This window comes from Oryctolagus cuniculus, chromosome 21 (genome assembly GCF_051225735.1).
Source record: "Oryctolagus cuniculus isolate XC-2025 breed Fujian yellow rabbit chromosome 21, ASM5122573v1, whole genome shotgun sequence".
NCBI classification, from domain to species: domain Eukaryota; kingdom Metazoa; phylum Chordata; class Mammalia; order Lagomorpha; family Leporidae; genus Oryctolagus; species Oryctolagus cuniculus.
In genome coordinates this window covers 32,840,481-32,864,999 of record NC_142887.1, presented here as the reverse complement: position 1 = coordinate 32,864,999, position 24,519 = coordinate 32,840,481, and the positions used below count along the sequence as shown (strand labels likewise).

The 24,519-nt window shown below is 50.0% G+C and overlaps 1 protein-coding gene and 1 long non-coding RNA gene across 3 annotated transcripts in view; one reads left to right on the top strand and one right to left on the bottom strand.

Annotated features, from left to right (window-relative positions):
* The window catches only part of CRKL (CRK like proto-oncogene, adaptor protein), a 37,040-nt gene extending 12,735 nt beyond the window's left edge, over positions 1–24,305 (top strand). Inside the window, exons 3-4 of one of the 2 annotated variants that reach the window (XR_016227379.1) lie at positions 16,072–16,190; positions 20,767–24,305. Coding sequence is in view for 1 of the 2 variants with exons in the window: in XM_002719717.6 (XP_002719763.2) it covers positions 20,767–20,901 (135 nt within the window). In the remaining variant the exon portion in view is untranslated. The remainder of the gene's footprint in view (positions 1–16,071; positions 16,191–20,766) is intronic. The other variant, XM_002719717.6, reaches the window with a different exon arrangement.
* Positions 8,258–16,076, bottom strand: LOC149119908 (uncharacterized). The gene is made up of 2 exons (XR_016227398.1): positions 13,365–16,076; positions 8,258–8,518 (listed from the first exon to the last, which is right to left on the bottom strand). It is a non-coding gene; the product is annotated as an uncharacterized LOC149119908 (long non-coding RNA).
* Positions 24,306–24,519: the final 214 nt, after the last annotated feature.

The window sequence follows — 24,519 nt, the reverse complement described above, 5'->3', positions numbered from 1 at the left end:
TATTTGAGAGGTAGAGTTACAGATAGTGAGAGGGAGAGACAGAGAGCTGGGTCCTTCTGTTGGTTCACTCCCCAAATGGCCACAACGGCCAGAGCTATGCCAGTTCGAAGCCAGGAGCCAGGTGCATCTTCCTGGTCTCACATACGAGTGCAGGGGCCCAAGCACTTGGGCCGTTTTCTACTGCTTTCCCAGGCCACAGCAGAGAGCTGGATTGGAAGAGAAGCAGCTGGGAGTTAAACCGGCACCCATATGGGATGCCAGCACCACAGGCAGAGGATTAACCCACTGCGCCACGGTGCCGGCCCCTGTTTGGTTTTAAGATTTATTTATTTAATTGAAAGGCAGAGTTTACAGAGAGAGATATCTTCTATCCACTGATTCACTCCTCAGATGGCTGGAGCTGGTCCCATCAGGAGCCAGGAGCTTCTTTTGGGTCTCCCAAGTGGGTGCAGGGGCCCAAGGACTTGGGCCATCCTCCACTGCTTTCCCAGGCTTTACTCACCATGCCATAGCACCATCCCAACATCTGAGCTTTTTTGCCCTTACCTGTAAAATGTAAATAGCTCTGTTATGCTCAGTAGCTGTGGTGAAGAAAAAAAATCAAATGATGTTTGTAAAAAATGCTTTTGTAAACCACGGATTGCTGTATAATGGTCACTTGAGTTCCTTTCTTTGATATTATCAAATTGCATATATATTAGAGAAACCAAGATTGTGTTAGTGACTGTTGTCTGTATTCACCATAAGGTCAAAACTGAGAGGGTTGAGAGCCCAGTCATACCATAGGATGACATAATGGAACCCGCTGCTTCAGAAGAGCAAAACTTCACCCGCCAAACAGCCTACCCACAGATAAAAGTCACTGGAATTCATTTTGTGTGTTATTTTCCCCTTCGTATCCTCAGTTCTCTTTGGACCAGGAGAAATAGCTGAGTGAACTACACCTGAAGGTTTATTTCAGAGTCTGTGATGAGGTCTCCCTCTCATGTTGGTTGTTAAGGACTGAATAGTTGAGGCTTGTGGCAGAGACCACAGATGGGGAGGACCCGAGTGGTTTTACACTTCCCAGGGGAAGAACAGCAAAGAAAACAAGAGAAACCTGCCTCTACAGATAAGAATCCTGGCTCTACAGATAAATATCCAGCTTTCTCCCATTTAGTGCCTTAGACAAAACAGGGACCTGCCCCCTCACCCTCACTTTTAAGGTTATTTTGGGGCCAGCAGTATGGCCCAGTGGGTTAAGCCATGGCCTGTAGCACTGGCATCCCATGTGGATGCCAGTTCGAGTCCTGGCTGCTCAACTTCAATCCAACTCCCTGCTAATGGGCCTGAGAAAGCAGTGAGGATGGCCCAAGTAGTTGGGCCCCCGCATCCACATGGGAGACCTTGGAAGAAGCCATTGGGGCCCAGCGCTGTGGTATAGAAGGTAAAGCTGCCACCTGCAGGGCCAGCATCCTATGTGGGTGCTGGTGTGGGTCCCAGTTGTTCTTCCAATCCAGCTCTCTGCTACGGCCTGGGAAAACAGTAGAAGATTGCCCAAATCCTTGGGCCCTTGCACCCCTGTGGGAAACCCGGAAAAGGCTCCTGGCTTCGGATTGACCTAGCTCCAGCTGTTGTGGCCATGTGGGGATTGAACCAGCAGATGGAAGACCTAGCCCCCCACCCCTCTGCCTCTTCTTCTCTGTAACTCTGGTTTTCAAATAAATAAATTTTTTTTAAAGCCATTTGGAGAGTGAACCAGTGGATGAAGTCATTTCTCTCTATAACTCTGCTTTTGAAATAATGAAATCTTTTAAAAAATTAAAATTAAAAAAAGATTATGTATTTGGAAAATCAGAGTTAACAGAGAGGCAGAGAGAGATCTTCATCCCTGGTTCACTCCCCAGATGGCAGTAGCTGCCAGGGCTGCGCCAGATTGAAGACAGGAGACAGGAGCTTCTTCCAGTCTCTCTTACGTGGGTGGCTGGGGCCCAAACACTTGGGCCATCTTCTGCTCTTCCAAGGCCATTTAGAAGGGAGCTGGGTCGGAAGTTAAGCAGGAGGGTCATGAACCTGCTATGCCACAATGCCAGTCCCACCGTGGACTTTTTTTTTTTTTTTAAGATTTATTTACTTATTTGAAAGAGTTACACAGAGAGAGAAGGAGAGGCAGAGAGAGGTCCTCTAACCACCAGTTCACCCCCACAATCAGCCGTAACAGCTGGAGCTACGCCGATCCGAAGCCAGGAGCTTCCTCTGGGTCTTCCCATGCGGGTGCAGGGACCCAAGGAATTGGGCCACCTTCTGCTGCTTTCCCAGGCCACAGCAGAGAGCTGGATCAGAAGAGGAGCAGCCAGGTCTAACTGGCACCCTTATGGGATGCCAGCACTGCAGGCAGCAGCCTTTCCTGCTTTGCCACAGCACCAGCCCTCCCTGGACTGTTTAATACCCTCTGGTTTGCAGGAGTGTCTGGCATAGCAGTTAAAACACTGCTTTGGGAGCCAGCATTGTGGTGCAGCCAGTTAAGCTACTGCCTGCAACTGGCATCCCATGAGCTTTAGTTCAAGTTCTAGCTGCTCTACTTCTGATCCAGCTCCTTGTTAATGTGCCTGGCAGTGCAACAAAGCATGGTCCAAATGCTTGGGCCCCTGCCACACTCGTGGGAGACCCAGATGGATTTATTGGTTCCTTGGCTTCACCTTAGCTCAGCCCTGGCTGTTGCTGCCATTTTGGGAATAAACCAATGGAATGAAGATCTCTCTATGTATCTCTTCCTCTCTCACTCTGCAACTCTGCCTTTCAACCAAAGAAATCTTAGAAAAAAACAAACACTGCTTTGGACGCCTGCATCCCCTATGAGAGTGCCTGGCTTTAGTCTCAGCTCCACCCTAGAGTCCAACTCCCTGCTAGCATGCACCTTGGGCAACAAGTGATGGCTCAAGTGTTTGGGTCCGTGCCACTCACATGGCAGACCCAATTGAATTCTAGGCTCCTGGCTCAGCCCCAGCAGGCATTTGGGGAGTAAACCAGAAGATGGAAGATCTCCTGTCTGCCTTTCAAATAAATAATCAAAAACAGTTTTTAAATACTCTCCAGTTTGCATTGTGGTTTCAGCATTTTGAAGCATTTTCACATCTGTCATTTCAGCATGGGATTCTGGGATTAAGGAAATGGGTGTGACTCATGTTAGGCCACTCATTTATGTTAGCACACCAGAGTGAGAACCTTGGGGGTCAAATTCCCAGTCAGAATTTTGAGCCACCTACCTGTTGATCTTTAGCTCTGTGCTGTGTGCATGCTCGCTTGCTTGCTTTTTTCTTTTATTCTGAGAGGCAGAGAGCTCCCATCTCCTGGTTCACTCCCCAGATGCCTGCAATGGCAAGAGCTGGGCCATGTCAGGAAATCCAATCCAGGTCTCCCACCTGGGTAGCAGGGAGACAGCCACATGAACCATCACCGTTACCTCCCAAAGTGCCTATTAGTAGGAAACTGGGGTCAGGAGCAGAGCTGGGACTCACCCATACACACCTATAGAGGATGTGGGCATCCAAGTAGTGTCTCATCCGCTACCTACCCCTAAACTGTGTGTGTTCCAGAGACCTTGTGTTTGCTCTGAGTTCCTTGGAGTATGTGTAAGGAGGCTGCAGGAAGCAACACAGGAAGTATTGCACTGGGGATCTTTTAGAGTTTGGTGAGTGGGTGCCCAGGCAAATAGGTGCCTAAGAGAGGCCAGGACTAAAAGAAAGAGCCTGCCCACCTGATGATGGATATTTTTTAAGGTTTCTCTACTAATTTGGAAGGCAGCATGTCAGAGAGAGACCGAGATCTTCCGTTAGCTAGTTCACTCCCCAGATGCCAGCAGGAGCCAGGGCTGGGCCAGGCCAAAGCCAATAACCAGAACTCCAGCTAGTTCTCCCACATGGCTGGCGAGAACCCACATACTTAATGCCATCGTTGGCTGGTTCTGAAGAGGAGTAGCCAAGACTCTGACTCTTGATATGTTATATCCCCATCCCATCAGCAGCTAAACCCGTTACACCACAGTGGCGCCCCAGATGATGGGCCTGTTTTAAGATAGCCAACATTATTGGCCATCATGCAGCTCTCCTAGGCTCTTAAACTCTAGAGAGAAGTCTCAACACCTGAGCCTCCTCAACATCACAGCCGTCTGAGTTTCTTTAAAGGCCTTATTTGGTGCTTCTCTGAGAATTTTTGATCAGAAAAATATGCTTTTACCAAATTCCACTTAACGGTGTTTCATTTTCAGTATTATTTTTTTAAGATGTATTTATTTGAAAGAGTTGTGGAGGGGAGGATATTCCAGTTTCCAGATGGCTGCAATGGCCAGCACAGGGCCTAAACAAAGTCAAGAGTCAGAAGCTTCTTCTGGTCTTCCGTGTTGGTGCAGGGGCCCAAGCACTTGGGCCATCTTCCACTGCTTATTCCACACCATTAGCAGAGAGCTGGATCAGAAGCGGAGCAGCTGGGACACAAACATGTGCCCACGTAAGATGCTGACGTTGCAGGCAACGACTTTACCTACTACGCTACAATGCCAGCCCTGACTTTCTTTAGTTCTATATATTTAAATGATGCTTTGACCATAGCATAAATAAATGTGTATGCTTATGTTATCTCTAAAACTATTAGGATAATGTTGCTAGTTTGATCTTGTTCAAAGGAATTCTCTTGGGACTGTTGTAACTAGGTTACAAGGAAAAGTATTAAAATTAGAATGAGAAACAGTGAGACAAGTAGGACAAAATGTGCCAGTCATTAAAGCTTCCTTATTCCCCTTGACAGCATTACAGGGAAGGATGGTGGCTCAGGTCGGGTGGGGATTGTCCGTCTGCAGGCCACATGAGGCCTGTGAAATCGTTCTGTCAGCCCTGCCAAAGCAACTGCAGGCAGGGCTCAAACTCCAATAAATCTACAACAGACTCATTTTTAAGTTCCTAATTTTGTGTGGCCCACAAATGATGTTACAAAAAATATTCTTCATCTCTGGCTTAGCTTAGAGGATCTGCCTTATTTCTTGAATTATTTCAGAAGCTTTTTTTCCTCCATAGCCTGATTTTTTAAAGACTTTCTGTAAGCAAAGAGATATTTTAAAGCTAGTGGTTTTTTTTTTTTTTTTTTTTAAGATTTATTTTTATTTGAAAGATAGAGTTACAGAGAGAGGTAGAGATATTGGCCGGCGCCATGGCTCACTTGGCTAGTCCTCTGCCTGCGGCACCGGCACCCCGGGTTCTAGTCCCGATTGGGGCGCCAGATTCTGTCCCGGTTGCTCCTCTTCCAGTCCAGCTCTCTGCTGTGGCCCGGGGAAGACAGTGGGGGATGGCCCAGGTTCTTGGCCCGTGCACCTGCATGGGAGACCAAGAGGAAGCACCTGGCTCCTGGCTTCGGATTGGTGCAGCACGCCGGCCGAAACTGCCATTTGGGGGGTGAACCAACGGAAGGAAGACCTTTCCCTCTCTCTCTCACTGTCTAACTCTGTCAAAAAAAAAAAAAAGAGAGAGAGAGAAAGAGAGAGAGGGCTTCCATATGCTGGTTCACTCCCCAGATGGCCACAACGGCCAGAGCTGAGCTGATCCAAAGCCAGGAGCCTCCTCTGGGTCTCCCACATGGGTACAGGGGCACAAGCACTTGGGCCATCTTCTGCTGCTATCCCAGGCCATAGCAGAGACCTGGATTGGAAGTGGAGCAGCCAGGACTAGAACCGGCACCCATATGGGATGCCGGTGCTTCAGGCCAGGGCATTAACCCACTGTGCCACAGCGCCAGCCCCATTAGTGTGTATTTATCCGTTGTTACCTCTTGCTCACTTCTTTTCAAGATGACTCCTGGGATTTGATTTGTAGGGGAACACTTGGTACCTCTGTTAGGTGCATTGAGGTGGGTGTCCTGCTCCTTGAGAATGTAGCTTGCTGGTGCCTGTGACGTGGGACTGTGGGGCAATCCCAGGTTGAGGGAAGCACTGCAGCCCTTTATGAGAGACAACTGAGGGGCTGGCACTGTGGCGTAGTGGGTAAAGCCACTGTCTGCATGCCGGCGCCCACATGGGCGCCTGTCCAAGTCCCAGCTGCTCCACTTCCGATCCAGCTCTCCGCTGTGGCCTGGGAAAGTAGTAGAAGATGGCCCAGGTCCAAAAAAAAGACAGTTGTGTAGAACAGAATATTTGAAGCAAGGATACTGTTACAGGATCCCTGTTGGCAAAGCTGGGTTCTGTGACACTGGAGAAGCAAGATGATTAGGAAAATATCACAGACCTGTGTTCCTGGCTTTTACGTGATCTTGGGCAAGTTGTGTTAGTTCTCTGGCTCTAAGATTTGATATTTGTTCACTAATTATCCATTCACGCAGCCAACGTGTGACATGCACGCCTTTGAGGAGCTTCCACCTAGGCAAAGAATAGAAGCAGAAACCAGGAGTGTGATGAGGAAGGGGTGTGGGAAGTAGGGAGGGAATGTATGCAGGTCCTGGACTGGGAGGCCTTTTTGGAAGAGATGAGCTTGCACTGAATTTTGAAGAGTGAAGTGGGAGAAGACATTCCTGACAGAGGGAAGGGCTTTCATGAATGAGATTAACACCACTGAGTAGCTGCAGATAGGTGAGCATGTTGGACATCAGACAAAGCAAGAAAAGTAGTTTGTTGCCCTGTGTCACCAAGGAGAGGAGATTAAGTTTTCTTCTCTTTTTTTTTTTTTAAAGATTGATTTATTTATTTGAAAGAGTTACACAGAGAGAGAGAAAGAGGTCCTCCATCTGCTGGTTTACTCCCCACAGAGATGGCCACAAGGACCAGAGCTGCACCGACTTGAAGCCAGGAGCCAGAAGCTTCCTCCAGATCTCCATGTGGGTGCAGGGACCCAAGGACTTGGGCCATCCTCCACTGCTTTCCCAGGCCATAGCAGAGAGCTGGATTGGAAGTGGAGCAGCTGGGACTTGAACAGGCACCCATATGGGATGTCGGCACTGCTGGCAGTTGCTTTACCCGCTACGCCACAGCGCCGGCCTCTATGATTTTTTTTCTTTCACCTGTCTTTGATGCATGAAGCAGCCAGTTTGTCACAACTGATGGAAATACTAAAGTTTGCCATTCACCTTCGTTGTGGTTGATTTTAGAGCAAATGCTTGACTTCCTCATAATTTGTGTTATATACTTTCCTGATTCACAGTGAAAGGGAAAAAAATTTCTTAGCATCTAAAAATAACACTACTTAACTCCAGGTACAGACACCCATAAGTATTTGCTATATAAAACTTTATATCCAGGCCGGCACCGCGGCTCACTAGGCTAATCTTCCGCCTGCGGTGCCGGCACACCGGGTTCTAGTCCCAGTCGGGGCACCGGATTCTGTCCCAGTCACTCCTCTTCCAGTCCAGCTCTCTGCTGTGGCCCAGGAATGCAGTGGAGGATGGCCCAAGTGCTTGGGCCCTGCACCCCATGGGAGACCAGGAGAAGCACCTAGCTCTTGACTTCGGATCATCGTGGTTCGCTGGCCACAGCAGCCACTGCGGGGTGAACCAACGGAAAAGGAAGACCTTTCTCTGTCTCTCTCTCTCTGTCCACTCTGTCAAAAATAAAAAATAAAATAAAATAAAATAAAACTTTATATCCAGCTGTCTAAATGGAGCCTCAGTTGCAGGTTCTTGTAGGGTATGGGTTAAGAAAATGGTGACATGAGTTGGGTGTCTGCAGAAATTGAAGTCGGTAGAACAGATTCTGTGGAGGAAGAATAATGGTTTTTCAGGCTTCAAGTGAGACTTAGGTAATTTGGGATGGAATTGATACAAAGCAAAGAGAAAAAGAAGTTACAGTGATGCTTATGTCATTTAGTCCAGCCATCGTCTTAAAGCTCTTGGACTTCTACCATTGGCCTTCCAGTTACAACACGGAAATCTCCAAAAACAACCAACTTCAACAATGTTTATTGAGTACTTACCAGGTGGTATGCTAGGAACTTGGGATATAGCAATAAAACAAAGGTTTCTGTCCTTGTGAAACCAGTGGAACACAGACTGTCTCCTGAGGCAGTTTCTCCCCTATTGTATGACTAACTACAAGTAATTTAAAAGTTCTTGCTTGCTTCTTCTCCAGGGAGAAACCATCCACAACCAGTTCTCTTCGTGTGTTTGCCTAGCCTGGTTTGTCCCTGTTGAATTTCTGGCTCTTATTTTCATTTTTAGTATATCTTGTGATTGGTAATGATTATGTTACCGGAGAATGGCAGAGTTTTTGTCTTAGCGCAAGAAAGAATTCAGGCGTGAGACAGAGTAGTGTAAAGTAAAATAGCAAGGTTTATTAGGGAAGGGACATCTGTAAGAACGGATGGGCACCTCTCCAGACAGGACCTGAGAGTACCCAGTTGCTTGGACTGCAGGGGCGGGGGGAGCGAGGTTACAAGGTTGAGTAGAGAGATTACACCTGACCAGGCCAGGCGGGTTGCTCAGCAGAGAAGCAGAGGGCTGAGCGCGCAGTCCGGTTGAGGCTGAGGGGTTTTAAGGAGATGGGTTCTTTGTCTTCACACATCTCCTCCTGAAACAAAGGATTTTATGGATGTAAATATTAAGAAGCTCCTATCCGAGTTTTTCCTTGAAGGTATCAGACAGGAGGAAGCCTAGCTGGTGCCATCCTGGGTTCAGAGGAAGGGTGAGCAGGGCCCCCTAGAGAATCGGGATCCGGAGCAGGGTGTTTGACATGCAGATACTGGGCTGCATCTGGGAGATTGTGGAAGATTTGTCAGGCAGAAGGGGCGGGGACCTCCACCTGGCAGGTTATCAGGTAGAAGGGGGCAGGGCAGGGTGTGAATACCGGGCTGCCCCTGAAACATTGTGAGGATGACTTTGAGATGCAGATGCAGATGCTGGACATATGGCCTGTTACACACACATAAGCTCATATCTGACTTCCTACCTAACAATTAGATCAGGGCTTTTAGTTTTACCTTGTTACAGTGTCTATACACTTGTGAATATTTCTAGATCCTGATTCTGTCATTTAGCAAAATGATTACTGTCCCTTAAAAAAAAAAAAAAGATGTATTTATTTAAAAGGCAGAGTTACAGAAAGAGGAGAGATGAGACACAGAGTGATAAGATTTTCCATCTGCTGGTTTGCTCCCTAAATGGCTGCAGTGGCTGGGGCTGGGCCAGGCTGGAGTCAGGAGCTTCATCCAGGTCCCCGTGTGGGTGTGTTGTGGCCTAGGTTGGGCCAAAGTTAATAACCCAGGCTCTTGCCTTTTACTAGAGAAAGAAGCCTTTAGTACAGGCACAAACACGCATGAAGTGTGATAAGGTTTATTTACAAGTGAGAAGAATGCACAGGCCCATAAGGGCATTGTTTAGGGGGAGTGGACTGGGAACTTCATAACTGCTCTGCTTGTCCTGGGCCCAGGAGGTGGAAAGAGAGAAAGGGAGTCCCCTGCCCTTCACTAGGCTTCCTGTGAGCTTCAAAAAGGGGAATGATGGGGCCAGTGCTGTGGCATAGCAAGTGAAGCTGTTGCCTGCGGTGCCGGCATCCCATATGGGCACTGGTTTGTGTCCCGGCTGCTCCACTTCCAATCCAGATCTCTGCTGTGGCCTGGGAAAGCAGTAGAAGATGGCCCAAGTCCTTGGGTCCCTGTATTGCCTGGGAGACTGGGAAGAAGCTCCTGGCTCCTGGCTTCAGATTGGCACAGGTGCAGCCGGTGGCCATCTCTCCCTCTTTCTCTCTCTCTGCCTCTCTCTCTGTAACTTTGCCTTTCAAATAAAAAATAAATCTAAAAGGGGGGTGGTAGTGGTTATATAGTACTGCTCCCAGGTCCCAGGTAAGGGGAGGTGCATCTCGGAGGGATCATCTGATTGATAGGATTACGTGGGGGTAGGGGAGGTGTGGCCTTCAGCTCATGAACTTAATCTGTCTCCCTGACTTTTCCCACATCAGGTGCGGCAGCCCAAACACTTGGGCTATCTTTCATCTTTCCTAGGTGTTTGAGCAGGGAGCTATATCTGAAGTGGAGCAGCCAGGACTCGAACTGATGCTCATTTGGGATGCTGGCACTGCAGGCACCTGCTTAACACACTGTGCCACAACACCAACCCTGATTACCTTCTTTAGTTTCATCTTTGCCTATAGGTTTCTCTCTCTCTCTCTCTTTTTTTTTTTTTTTTTTTTTTTTGACAGGCAGAGCGGACAGTGAGAGAGAGAGACAGAGAGAAAGGTCTTCTTTTTGCCGTTGGTTCACCCTCCAACAGCCGCCGCGGCCGGCGCACCGCGCTGATCCGAAGCCAGGAGCCAGGTGCTTCTCCTGGTCTCCCATGGGGTGCAAGGCCCAAGTACTTGGGCCATCCTCCACTGCACTCCCGGGCCACAGCAGAGAGCTGGCCTGGAAGAGGGGCAACCGGGACAGAATCTGGCACCCCGACCGGGACTAGAACCTGGTGTGCCGGCGCCGCTAGGTGGAGGATTAGCCTAGTGAGCCGCGGCGCTGGCCTGCCTATAGGTTTCATGAAAGCACCATCCAGATCTTTGTACTAAAGTCCTCCTGTGCAGCTTTTCCTGATAAATCTCTCCTAGCTGTAGAAAAGACAGGTTGGTCTGCTGTGTCTTGTTTTTGATTGAGCCCTTTTTGCTTTCAGTTACTGCACTTCCCGTTCTAAATCACAGACCATCTGTTTGCTATTTTCATCCAGAGTTTTGTGCAGGTTTGATTTCAGTCTTACCAATTTACAGTCTATAGAGTTGGCTATCTCTCTGTTTAAATAGAAACCAAGATCTTTGACCTTTCCTAGGTCTGCCAGTGTCTGTGATGCAGTGTCGTTGTGGCAGGAGACCAGTCTTGAAATGACCCCTGCTTGCCAGTGTACTTGGTCAGCACACATCTGTCCTTATCTGCATAAGAACATCGAGGGGCAGGTGTTTGCAGTGGTCAAGAGGGCCCTTTGGGACACCCGCATCCCATATAAGGCTGCCTGCATTTGAGTCCTGTCCCAGTTCCAGCTTCCTGCTGATGCAGTCTCTGGGAGGCAGAGCTGAGAACTCAGGTGCTTGGGTCCCTGCTGTGCACACGGGAGACCCAGATTGAATTCCCAGCTCCTGATTTCGGCCTGGCCCAACCCTGGCTGTTGTGGGCACTGAGGGAGTAAACCAGTGAATGGCACCTGTCCCTGTCTCTCTGCCTTTCAAAATAATAAAAATTAAATATTCTTGGTGCTTGTTCTTTTTATGATGCTCAGAATCCCCTCTCCCCCCAGTTATTTTATGTATTTGAAAGGTAGAGTTACAGAGAGAGAGAGACAGCTCTTCCATCCACTGGTCCACTTCCCAGATGGCCACAACAGCCTGGGCTGGGCCAGACTGAGACCAGGACCCAGGAGCTTCATCTGGGTCTTCCATGTGGCTGCAGGGGCCCAGGTACTTGAGCCATCTTCCGCTGCTTTTTCAGGTACATTAGTAGGGAGCTGGATCAGAAGTTTCTTCTTTGCTGCCTCTGCTTACTGAGGTGCAGTAGTCTGAACAGCAGATGTAGATTTCAGAGGTGTTGATTGTATTTTTAATCTCTTGGGGGTCAAAATGAGTCCTACTGGCTGAGAAGACCTGCAGTGCACACAGACAGCAGTGACACTGGGTCTGTGCTGAATGTGACTCGGCCTGGAGGGCCATTCACAGTCACAGCCCCTTAATGTCATGAGGCTGCTCTCCTTGCTTGTCCACATCGTCTCCAAGGTTTTAAGAGATGCCCACAAGCTAGCATTCACCTTCTTAAGTAAGACTCACAGGCGTGCTTTACCTGTGGCGTGTGATGCTGTGTGAGTATCCAGGCCTGAGCATTTATTTCCACCCCTCTCCTTGGGCCTTTAAATTGACCAGTCTTGGCCGGCATTGTGGTGTATTGAGTAAGACTATTGAGTAAGATGCCTGCAGTGCTGGCATCCCATATGGGTGCCGGTTTGAGTTCTGGCTGCTCCACTTCTGATCCAGCTCCCTGCTATGGTCTGGGAAAGCAGTGAAGGGTGACCCAGGTCCTTGGGCCCCTGCACCCACATGGGAGACCTGGTAGAGGCTCCTGGCTTCAGATCATTGTGGTTCCAGCCATTGCGGCCATCTGGGGAGTGAACCAGCAGATGGAAGACTCTCTCTCTCTGCCTCTCTGTGTGACTCTGTCTTTCAAATTAAAAAAAAAAAAAAAAAAATCAAAATAAATAAAAAATAAAAATTTCTTTCCTAGCATTATGTTCTCACTTGGTTGTGAATCAGAAAAGTATTCTTAAAAGGTTTTTGTTCTTGGTTAATTATAAAATGGGTGAGAATACCATGAAATTGCCTGTGCCAGCCTGGTCATTCTGTCAGCCTCAGTTTTCTGTTTGTGGTAGTGGCTGTTACGTAGGGAGAATCACTGGCGAGAGCCTTCTCAGCGCAGTTGGTTCTGCTTGCACCGCCCTGTTTTACACTCCTAGAACTTGAGGTTTATGGAATTCGCTGACAGTATACAAGCAGTAGATGATAGAGCTAGCACTAAGCCACTTTTCTGACAACTTTATTTAGGTACTTGTGTAATTGACATCATATAATTCAGTGGCCTTCAGCTGAGTGTTGGGTTCCTTTACTGAGATGAAACATATTACAGAATTTGCCATTTTCAGTGTACAGTTCAGTATGAATGGCACTCAGTGTTGTGCAAGCATCACTGCTGTTTCTGAAACATTATCACCTCAGACAGAACCTCTGTAGCTATTTAGCAATAACCCTCCCTTCCCCCTCCCAATTCCTGGTAACCTCTAACCTACCTTCTGTCTCTGAATTTGCCTGTTTTAGGCATCTCAGGTAAGTGGAATCCCACAGTAGTTGTCTTCTGGGTTTCAAGGCTTATCCATGTTGTAGCTTGTATCAGTACTTCATTCTTTGTGTAGATGAACAACACTGCATTGTGTGAGTGTGTGTATGCCACACTGTGTTTATTAGTGAGTGTATCTGGCGATAGCTACTTGGTTGTCTCTCTTGGCTGTTGTGAATACTGCTACAGCAAACTCATGGCATACAAATGCCTGTTCACGTTCGAAGCTCTCTGACCTTTCACCTCCCGCATGAATAACAATACTATTTTTTACAAAAGCAGATAGCATTCACTTGTAGGTAAAAGTGTGCGAGACAACTTGACTGCTAGCAAGGGCCCAGGGACAAGAGCCTCGGTCCTCTATAGCCTTTCTAGCTCTGGCAGCTCTGATTTCCCTGTCAGGTGCACAGAGAACATGGGGCAGGGAATAGAGCAGGTGGACGCCCCAGCAGCTCTGTGAGGGCCAGAGTGTGCATCTGCTTTGTCACTGGTCATGTCACTCCAGGGCCTGGCACAGCTGTATTCAGTATTTGTTTTAGTAAACAAAGCCACAAAGAGGATGAAACTCACCCGGTAATTGTGGTCCCTAGATGTTGGATTTAGATCTTTCTGGGTGCTGGACTCTTTGAGAATCCACTGAAAGCTGCGTAAGGTCTTTCTGCAGGAGCACAGCACGTTGGTGCATTCCTTGTACACTTGGGCGATGTTATTTGATCACTGAGACCTATTCATAGCACCCAGGTTGGAACTCTGAGTCCAGAGTAACTTGTACTCCTGATCTTACTGTTACGTAACTTGAGAGGTTGCAGACTCAGAATATCAGTATAGGGCCGGCACTGTGGCACAGCCTGTTAAGCCGCTGCATGCGACACCAACATCCCATGTTGGAGTACTGAGTTGAGTCCTGGCTTCTGTGCTTCCAGTCCAGTAGCCTGCAAATGTGACTGTGAAGGCAGCAGAAGATGGCCCAAGTGCTCGAGTCCCTGACACCCACATGGGAGACCCAGATGGAGTTTCTGGCTTCAGTCTTGCCTAGCCCTGGCTATCGGCAGCAATTTGGGTAGTGAGCCAATGGATGGAAGATCTGCCTTTCAAATACAGACATGCTTTTAACAAATAATAAAGGGTTGGTATTGTGGCCATATGGGGAGTGAACAGCAAATGGAAGATCTCTCTGTCCCTCTCTATAATTCTTACTATGTTTAAAAATAAATAAGATAGAAAAGAATATTTGTTTATTTAAAAGATTTATTTTTGGTGGCTGGTGCTGCGGTGTAGCAGGTAAAGCTACTACTGCCTGCAGCGCCAGCATCCCGTATAGGCGCCAGTTCGATTCCTGGCTGCTCCACTTCCAATCCAGCTCCCTGCTTATGTCCTGGGAAAGCAGCAGAGGATGACCCAAGTGCTTGGTGCTTGGACTCCTGCACTCATGTAGGAGACCCAGAAGAAGCTCCTGGCTTCGGATCAGCCCAGTTCTGGCTACTGCAGCCATTTGGGCAGTGAGCCCGCAAATGAAAGATTGATCATGCTCTCTCCCTCTCTCCTTCTCTCTTGGTAATTCTGCCTTTCAAATAAATAAATCTATTTTAAAAAATTTAACCACACGCTGGTTCACTCCCCAAAGGGCTGCGACAGCCAAGACTGGACCAGACCAAAGCCAGCAACCAGGAGATTCTTCCAAGTTTCCCATGTGGGGGAAGGGGCCCAAGCACATTATCAGGGAGCTAGGTCAGAAGTAGAGTATCCGGGACTTGAACCAATGTCTATATGAGATGCTGGCATCACAGGCAGTTTAACACACTCCATAACAATGGCCCCTGCGTGCTTAATGTTGGTTAATATATGTGCTCCACAGATGCTGAATGCAACCAAGCACAAAGATAATCTTTTCACAGCTGTAATAATGACTAGAATTGTCCTGTTGTATAGGTAGAAATTAATGAAGGAGTACATTAGGTGCGTGCTCTGTCTATTGATAGGGTCAGCCAGACCTCCCAGGCTTAGTTTGCTCCTCAAACCAGACTGATAGCTGGTCACTTCAAGGTGAGTGCTTCTTGGGGCTATGTATTTCTGCCATGAACCCAGAGCAAGGACACCATATAGAGCAGGGAGTGAAGAAGGCAGAGGAGCAACGGCGGTGACTGAGAGGCTGCTGGCCATTTTAGGATCCAAGCCCCAGCACTGTTCAGTAGAACTGCGAAAAACGTTGGTCCACAGCCAGGTATACTCAGTGTTGGTGTTCTTGGGGCACATTCCCCACAGTAGAGCCTTGGTCTGAGGTAGAAAACAGCATGAGGCCGGCGCCGCGGCTCACTAGGCTAATCCTCCGCCTAGCGGCGCCGGCACACCGGGTTCTAGTCCCGGTCGGGGCGCCGGATTCTGTCCCGGTTGCCCCTCTTCCAGGCCAGCCCTCTGCTGTGGCCAGGGAGTGCAGTGGAGGATGGCCCAGGTGCTTGGGCCCTGCACCCCATGGGAGACCAGGAAAAGCACCTGGCTCCTGGCTCCTGCCATCGGATCAGCGCGGTGCGCCGGCCGCAGCGCGCCGACCGCGGCGGCCATTGGAGGGTGAACCAACGGCAAAGGAAGACCTTTCTCTCTGTCTCTCTCTCACTGTCCGCTCTGCCTGTCAAAAAAAAAAAAAAAAAAAAAAACATGAGAGGGCCTGGCATTGTACAGCAGGTTAAGCCACTGCCTGTGACACTGGCATCCCATGTTGGAGCACCAGTTGCAGTCCCAGCTGCTCCTCTTCCACTCTAGCTCACTGCTGATATGCCTGGGAAGGCAGTAGGCTACCCACAGTGGGGGACCCCGGTGGAATTCTGGGCTCCTAGTTTCAGCCTGGCTCAACCACAGCCATTGTGGCCATTTGGGGAGTGAACCAGTGGTTGGGATATCTGTGTGTCTCTTTCTGTCACTTGGCCTTTCAGATAAGTAATTTTTTAAAAGATTTATTTCTTTGGAATGCAGAGTTAGAATAGAGGGAGAGATAGATCTTCATCCGCTGGTTTACTCCCCAAATGGCCTCAATGGCTGGGACTGTGGCAGGCCACAGCTTCATCCAGGTCTCCCACGTGAGTGCAGGGGCCCAAGCACTTGGACCATCCTCTGCTGCTTTCCCAGGCACATTAACAGGGAGCTGGATTGGAAGTGGAGCAGCCAGGACTTGAACAGATGCCCATATGGGATGCCTGGATTGCAGGCAGTGGCTTAACCCTTTACACCACAATGCTGGCTCCTAAATAATCTTTCTTTTTTTTTTTTTTTTTCTTTTTTTAAGGAGCAGCATGAGAAATGACATGCTGTGTTTTGGCATGGGAAAACTCCTGCCAGGCCAGAACAAGGCATTAGTGGTCACTTGAAGTGATCAGAAGTCCCCAGCCTGACCCATCTCTGCAGGTCCGTGTTCCCTCGGTTGTAGTGAAAGCTCCTTGCTCCTGTGTTCTGCCGCTGATTGCGTGCTGCTTCCCTGCCACTTGCCGCTTTGCACACTGTGCTGTTATCTGATGTTCACTCGTGGAGCGTCTGCCTCGCCCGCACAGTGGGTTAGTTTCTCTGCGTGCTGCAGCAGAGACAAGTTCCCTGAGGAGAGGAGCTACCTGCTTGCTTTCTGTTCAGAATGGGTAGGGTGAGGTGAGGGGGGAAGGGTCACAGGTTAGGCAGACATGAGGTGTGGATGCTCTTGGCAGTGTTCAGTGCCTGGCCCACCTCACCACCCTCCGTGGTCTTCCTCAGCTGCTCAGGGCCCATCACAGTCGCTTAGTAGACTCCCTGTCTTCACTGGCATGGACAGGTCCCTCATTACTGACAGAGTGGAAACCCAGTGGCTAATGCAGCAGAGTTCTCCTTGCTGAGTCCAGCTCTTCCCCCTGCTTCCAGAGGATACATGGCCATTAGAAGCCTGCCAGGGCATGGGGCTGCTGGCTGTGTTTCTGCTCAGGAGTCTCCCACTCCCATCACAGCTACCATTTACTTAAAGGCTGGGTTCTAGATAACAGTTTCTGTGGAGGACTTTATTTAAGTATTGCAAGAACCTTCCTGAGTCAGAAGGAGCCTTGGAAAACTTGAGCAGCTGCCATGGTCATGTAGGCACTGAAGTGGCAGAACCGAGACAGTCACTGCTCCTGCCACTCTCCGAAGCCTGTGGGACAGACTGCCACACCGCCCCACCTCATACTTAGCTTAAGCAGCTATAGCTAGAAGCTTACCTCCCATTCCTAGGTATGTCTGATATCCTAGGAACACAGGACAGGTCCTAGTCCCTGCTCTGAGCTGGACAACTCCCCCAAGCCCCCATCTTCAGTGTGACCCCCCGAAGGTCCTTGGTGCTCTCATTGTCTCTGGGTAATGCTTTTCTTTTCTTTTTAAAGATTTTATTTATTTATTTGACAGGTAGGGTTACTGACAGTGAGAGAGAGAGAGACAGAGAGAAAGGTCTTCCTTTGGTTCACTCTCCAAATGGCCGCAACGGCCAGAGCTGTGCCGATCTGAAGCCAGGAGCTTCTTCCTGGTCTCCCATGCGGGTGCAGGGGCCCAAGCACTTGGGCCATCTTCTACTGCCCTCCCAGGCCACAGCAGAGAGCTGGACTGAAAGAGGAGCAACTGGGACTAGAACCGGCGCCCATATGGGATGCCAGCGCCACAGGTGGAGGATAATCTAGTGCGCCACAGCTCTGGCCAGGGTAATGCTTTATAAGGTGGCTTTGGTAGCCCTTGGGCCTTGTTTGACGTTGGTTGGTGTTGCTTGGTCTAAGGTTTCTTAGTACTAGCTTGGCAATGCTGGGCGAAGCTAAAATGTGACTTTTCAATGTCTTGAGACATTAAAAGTATAAGGAGATTTCTGTCACGTCATGCCCTCTCATCTGTCACAGTCCTTCTCTGGGAAAGAGCTTGGCAAGTCTGTAAGAAAGGAAGCCAGTGTGCTTGGAGAGAGGGAGGGGCAGAGCAGCAGGAAGAGAAGTCAGAGGCGGCGGGGGCGGGGGGGTTCTTGAGGATCAGAGCTGAGAGGTTACTTGTGTGTGGAGGGAGGGGTCAGGTGATCTGAAAAGAACAGTGTGCTTATCTCTGAAGGAGTCAGTCTCTTACTGCCTTGGCCTGCCATCCATGTCCTGAGAACTCTGCTCAGCCACCTGTCCAGCACCTGGGGCACGGTAGCCTAGTGTTCTCTCTTTTCTGTGGGCTTCTGCAAAAGTACTTTACAAGAGGCTCATAACATATATGGGATACAAAATGAGTCAAGGGGGTTTCCCCTTCAGAGAGTGCTGTATGCTGTATGTGGAGTAAGAGTTGACTGTGGACATGCAGAGAATGGGGCTTCATCAGCCATGTCTGCGGGAGTCCTGGAGGAAGCTTCCCTTCCTTCCCTAAGTGTCAAATGAAAAGTATGCATTTTACAGAATACCCCCAGGAAGAGGGCCAGGGCGGAGGGAGGTGTGTGAGTGAGGTCTCTGACTTCACACGCTGCAGACTCACAGAGTGGAGAGCTGGGATGGGGCCATTGGGAGGCTTGCGGTGAAGTGGGGAGAGCGGTGGCCGGGTTATGCTGGGTAGGGGCTGGCTGTAGGAGACAAGGTTGATTGGGAGTCGGGATGATTGAGCTAAAGAGTGACAAAAATGATGCTGAGTGGCTGGGCTGGTTGGGGCAGGTAGGTAGAGGCTGGGGGAAGCAGAGGTAAGAGCACACGCACATCCCCCATGCTGGAAAGATGAGCTCACCCAAGATGGGAGACAGCTGCCTGGGACAGGAATGTCGGGAAGGTGATTCTGTTCTCTTCCACGGTTTATCAGACATCAGCCAGAACAGACTGAGATTCCAATCTTAAGGCAAAAATGTGTGCTCCTTGGGGACTTCCCTGGAGTCCAGTCCTCAGAGCGGCTTGGACCTGGTCACCAGGAGAGGCCTGTGTCAGGCAGGGGCCGGTCTTCACACAGCACGGCTGCGGGTATCTGACACCGCCTTGGCTGCCCACGAGGTTAGAGCAGTGGCTTCAGCACACAAGCGTGGAAGCCGACGTGGACCAGGTAGAAAGTTCCACAGACGTGAATGTGTGAGTGAGATTCCTAAGCATCAGTATCGAAAGCATTCGAGGGGAAAGGTTAACTTCTAATGGGCAGGAAAATTAGAAATAACATTATGAGTGTCAGACGAAGTCTCAGTGTTGCCATCCAGTTTATTTCTGACTTCATTTTATTGGAAGTGGTAATGGACGGTTTTTAGCCTTTACCTTGCTACTTGGGGGACGATCTTCACTCAGGCACATGGCAAAAGAAGCCCCGCTCCAAGGCAGGTCTGCATAACACAGCTGTCCGTGGCAGGCAGTGCAGAGCACATTGAAGTCCCAGTCAGACATCTGTTAGACCCTTAAGGCAGCTCCCCAGAGCCCCACGTGTCTCCAGAACAACTTGAACACCGCTTCCAAAGTGTTCCTCTTGATGAGAAGAGCAGCCCATCCTCTGGCATTGAGTAGAAGTCCTATCACCCTGCAGGTTGAAGATACTCAGAGCTGGGCTTCCTGCCCCTAGCAACCCCCGAACAGTGCACCAGGACTGGACACTTTGGGAGGAGGGGGGGAGGCATGGTGGCTGAGGTCTTAGAATAATTTGATTCCATCTAAATGGGGGGTGGTAATTTATTTGAAAGGCAGAGCAATGGGGTGGGGGGAAATGAGAGGGAGATCTTCCATCTTCTGGTTGGCTCCCCAAGAGGCCACAACAGCCAGGGCTGGATCAGGCCAAAGACAGGGGTCCAGGAATTCCATTCAGGTCTCCACGTGGGTGGCAGTGGCCCAAGCACCTGCACCATCTGCTGCTGTCTCGGGCACATTAGTAGGGAGCTGGATTGGAAGTGGAGCAGCCAGGACTTGACACCCATACAGGATGTCACAGGCAGCAGCTTGCCTACCATGCCACAACAACAGCCCAGGCTTCTCTGTTGCTTTTTTTTTTTTTTTTTTTCCCCAAGCTACTCCTTTTTGTGACAACTCCAGCTGTTCTGGCAGGGTCAGGTGCTCTCTGTCCTGCTGAAGTTAGTAGCTATGTGAAGGGAAAGGCTGCTTTGTACGCAGAAGCCGCTTCTCCTGTCATGCATTCTTTCAAAAAATTTTTAAGGTTTTATTTATTTGAGAGGCAGAGTTAAAGATAGAGAGAAAGGTCTTCCATCCTCTAGTTCACTCCCCAAATGGCCGGAAGGGCCGAATCTGAGCCAGTCCTAAGCCAGGAGCTTCTTCTGGGTCTCCCATGTTGGTTGCAGGGGCCCAAGGACTTGGGCCATCCTCCACTGCTTTCCCAGGCCATAGCAGAGAGCTGGATCGGAAGGGGAGCAGCCAGGCTATGAACCGGTCCCCATATGGGATGCCGGCACTGCAGGCGGAGGCTTCGCCCACTACACCACAGCACCGGCCCCTGTTACGCATTCTCGCCAACCGAAGTGCACTGAGCTTCTCGGTAGCACCTGTGTCTTTGGCACTGCTTGATGGTTAGGCCTAAACGCTGGAGAAACTGGTGAGTCTGCCAGGTGTGTAGGTTCTTTTTTTTTTTTTTTTTTGACAGGCAGAGTGGACAGTGAGAGAGAGAGACAGAGAGAAAGGTCTTCCTTTGCCGTTGGTTCACCCTCCAATGGCCGCCGCGGCCGGCGCACCACGCTGATCCGATGGCAGGAGCCAGGAGCCAGGAGCCAGGTGCTTTTCCTGGTCTCCCATGGGGTGCAGGGCCCAAGCACCTGGGCCATCCTCCACTGCACTCCCGGGCCACAGCAGAGGGCTGGCCTGGAAGAGGGGCAACCGGGACAGAATCCGGTGCCCGACCGGGACTAGAACCCGGTGTGCCGGCGCCGCTAGGCGGAGGATTAGCCTAGTGAGCCGCGGCGCCGGCCCAGGTGTGTAGGTTCTTTTGACTAGGGGAGTGTTTGTGATTTAATGTGAGCTTCATTTTGTTCGCAGAGACTTACTAACTTTGTCTTCTTGCTCCATGCCCACAGGTTGGTGACATTGTGAAAGTCACGAGGATGAATATAAACGGCCAGTGGGAAGGCGAGGTGAACGGGCGCAAGGGGCTTTTCCCCTTTACGCATGTCAAAATCATTGACCCTCAAAACCCGGATGAAAACGAGTGATTACTGTCGCCCTGGCTCCTGCTGCTTCGTTGTTCTGCGTGTCATAGTCTCCTTTGAAGTGGGAAAGTGTTCTCTCTCATAGGCAGGTCACGCTGCGTTGCCGACACCCAGCTCTGCAGACTGGCCGTCTCATGCACATTTGGAATGCACACAGCGGCTGCCTCCTGGCATTTGTATCATAGTCGTCTTGTCAAAGAGTAGCCGATTTTAGAGTTCTTTTGGATCACAAACTGGAAGTACTGGTGGAAGCACACGAGTGGAGAGAAGCTGGCGGGAGAGGGTCTTCTCATCACTGCCCTGTATGTCCTTGAGACTGGTTCCGGCGTGCTCGCCCGGGAAGGCGCGGGGCCACAGCGAGATACTGCATGTCGCCACTCTGCAGAGTGGTGGCACCGCTGCCGTCTTGGTTTTCTCTAGACAACAGAGGATGTGAACCTTAAAGGAGGAGAGAATTCTGTCCTTAACCCCACCCTACTCCCCAGTCTGGCTTTGTTTTGTTTTCTTTTGGTTTGGTTTGGTTTTGGAAGACTTAATTAATTAGACTTGTGTGTTCTGAACAGATTTTTAAGTAGCAGGTTGGATTTTTGTGGAAGTCCAAGGAGTAACGCGTGCCTCTGAGCTTCAGAACTGAAGCTGCTGTAGCTAAAGGATTATGAAAAGAGCACTCGGGAAGTAGAGGCCCGTGGTCTTGGTCGCCGTGTAGCAAACACGCACACACATGAGCAGTCGTGCATGCCAGGCTGTGTGCCAGCCTCTTGGATTACTTCGTCCCCAAAAGCATCCGCGTGGGGGTGCTTGAGGAAACCTTTGCTTACCTTGTTTGTTGGTGACAGGAACAGGGAGGGGGTGGGACACTTGGCCAGTTTTCTGTCCAGCAGCTCAATGAGTGCCCCCATTTAAGGTATAGGACTCAGAATTTCTTTAGAAAGTGAGGTTATTCATAGAATCCTTGGACTCATTGATGAGTCCTTCGTTGAATCCTACTCACTGAAGCTCAGTCCTCCCTGCCCCAGCCCAGCCTCAGCAGGCTCCAGAGGAAGATGGTACTGCTGCTGCTGGTCCCAGGTCCACGTGTCTGAGACGCTCCCAAGCAAAGGGAACACACTCTCTGGGGAAACTGGTTGGTGCGTTTGACGTCTCGTGTTTTTGTGGAGAACCGTGAACCATTGATGAGTTTGTTGATGTAGAGCATTTCCCTACTAGCTGAGAGAGGCCTGTTCCTAGAAGCCGGCTGGTGCCAACATATGACCGACCCCTCACCTGCACGGACCAGGCCAGAATCCTGGAGTCTTTATGCAGTTGCCCATCCTTCCTTCTGGACACTGGTGAAGACAGGCCTCAGCCCAGAGCAAATACAGCAGACCTAGAAATGTAGCAGCAACTTAATGTGCGGCTCAGCATTTACCAAGGGTCCGCTCTAACACGACCCTGTCTCTGTACGTTCTTAGGGTTTGAGGTTTAGAGCAATATAGTCTGGTGACAGAATCCCAGCACAGCCATTGTGCATTGTTTTCAATCAGTAGTGCATCAGGCAGATAGCTGCCACGTTACAGAATCTTGGAAGTGTTCCTATGATGAGATTGATGATCAGTTGAGAAAAATAATCATCATTGCTGCCTACCCATCTGTGGTTTTCCTGGAAGACGCTTAGAGAGGAGGAGCTCACCCTGACTGGTGAGAGCCGTGGCTGCCTCCTGCTCTGAAGTCTGCGCTTGCACTTGACCTCTCTGGTTGGTCTGGGAAGGTTTGCTCAGTGGGCTTTGTACCGAGTCAGGCCGGCTCAGCCCACATGATAGTCTCCAAACCGCCCAGAAGCAGCGCTGGCCTTCTGACCGGTGACCCACTCGGCCCTAGCCTGTCGTCGCCACGCCTGGGCTGAGTGTCCAGCAGGAGGTGGGGTATGTGCCTTGTTGAAGGAGGGCAAACCTAAGGCCTCTTCAACCAGGTGCGGCTGGGAGGCTTGACAGCTTTTGGTCGTGGCAGCTGACTGAGAGCGCGAGGAGTGTGGCTGTTTGGGAAAGCATTGTTTCCCTTCCCACAACTGCAAGACGCGTCCAGAGTGGAGGGCCTCAGAGTCACAGCACCCCCTAGCCTCGGGTTCAGGGTCAGCGAGTCCCCTCCTGCTTCAGCCCATGGAGGTGTCTTCAGAACTCAAAGGAAGGTGAGCCTGTGGTTCTGAACCCAAGATAACGTGCCAAAACTAGTAACTTTTTTTTTTTTAACCTAGAACCTTTAACAGTTTTGTAATCAGGCCGGGGGATTCTCTTTCACAGTAAGTATGAGACGCAGCACCTGTCTCGGCTTCGGGCCTGGGCTCCTAGTGATGGGGAAGGCGTTGGTGCTCTGTGGGGCCCACAGATCTGACTGGGGGGGTGGGGGGCGGGGTTCCTCGGAGGATTAGTCCTTACTGCTACCTGCTGTGTGCTGCCCTGTATAAGAAAGAAAACAGTTGGATGCTAAATTAACTCGCTGTGGCTTCTCACCTGGGAAGGACGTCCCCCTGAAGACTTGTCTAGCCTGGGGGCATTGGGTTGTCACTTCTGTGCCACCTGCTAACAGAGAGGAGGATGCGTTGAGCAAACGACTCGGCCCCCCAGCCTGGACGGCTTCTGTGCTCGTGATTGGACGTGGCAAGGCGGGAAGGATGGCTGTGCGCTCCCCGGCGCCTCGCACCCGGCTCCACGCTGGCTTCCTCACAGCTGTTTACAGACCAAGGACGGCCACTGCTCTCGCCATGTTTGCTCAGAGGGATATGAGCATTTTATTTTTGAAAAGGGATGATGTGTGTTTCTTTTTTTGTGCCAGGCGTTTATAATTTAATCCTTTAATATTATGTCCATTAACCTCTTAAAATCAGTGAATTCTTGATTGTTTTAACACAGTCCCTAAGACTAATGCTTTCCGTGGACACTGAGCCCCGCCTCAGGCGCCACGCTCTGGGACCGGAGAGCCACGTTCCTGGCGACTGCTGTCCTCGCAGACACTGAGCTGGCTGTGCCTCTGGAGGAGGAAGACAGTCCTGAGACGGGATTGTTGTCCCTGCAGGAGGAACAGTGGCCTTGCTTCTAGACGGTCTTCACTGTGTGTTTGCAAACAACGACGACAATGTAAAACTCTTTTGACCTGTAACTTAAAGATCATAAACTTCAGGCAATAATATTTTCTGTGTAAGCTTTTAAAATTATTTTTGGGGGATCATAGCTTGTTTTATTTTGTGCTATAAAATTAACAGTATTAAATGACTTATATTCTTAGAATACATCGAGTGTCTTTTCTTAACAGATTTGTGCCTTTTTATTTTTGTATTCCATTTTACGTTACTGGTCCCAGCATCAGAACCCTTGTTTCCGTGGCCTGTTTGTACATTGTCTCAATAAAACTTGCATCAGCCGGTGGTGGCGGCAGCTTCAGTGTTTCAGTGTCTCCTCAGTCAGCCCCCACTGAGCCGCTAAGCGATGGCAGAACCCCTGTGCTCCCCGGAGACCCGGCTGTGCTGCTGCTGCCGCCCAGGTGCCGCCCGCTCCCGCACCCGGGCGCCCAGAGGGGATGTGTGGGGCCTCCCTGCAAGTGAGAAAAAGCATCCGGCTCCCCGTGTGTGGGCAGCGAGGCCGTGGATCA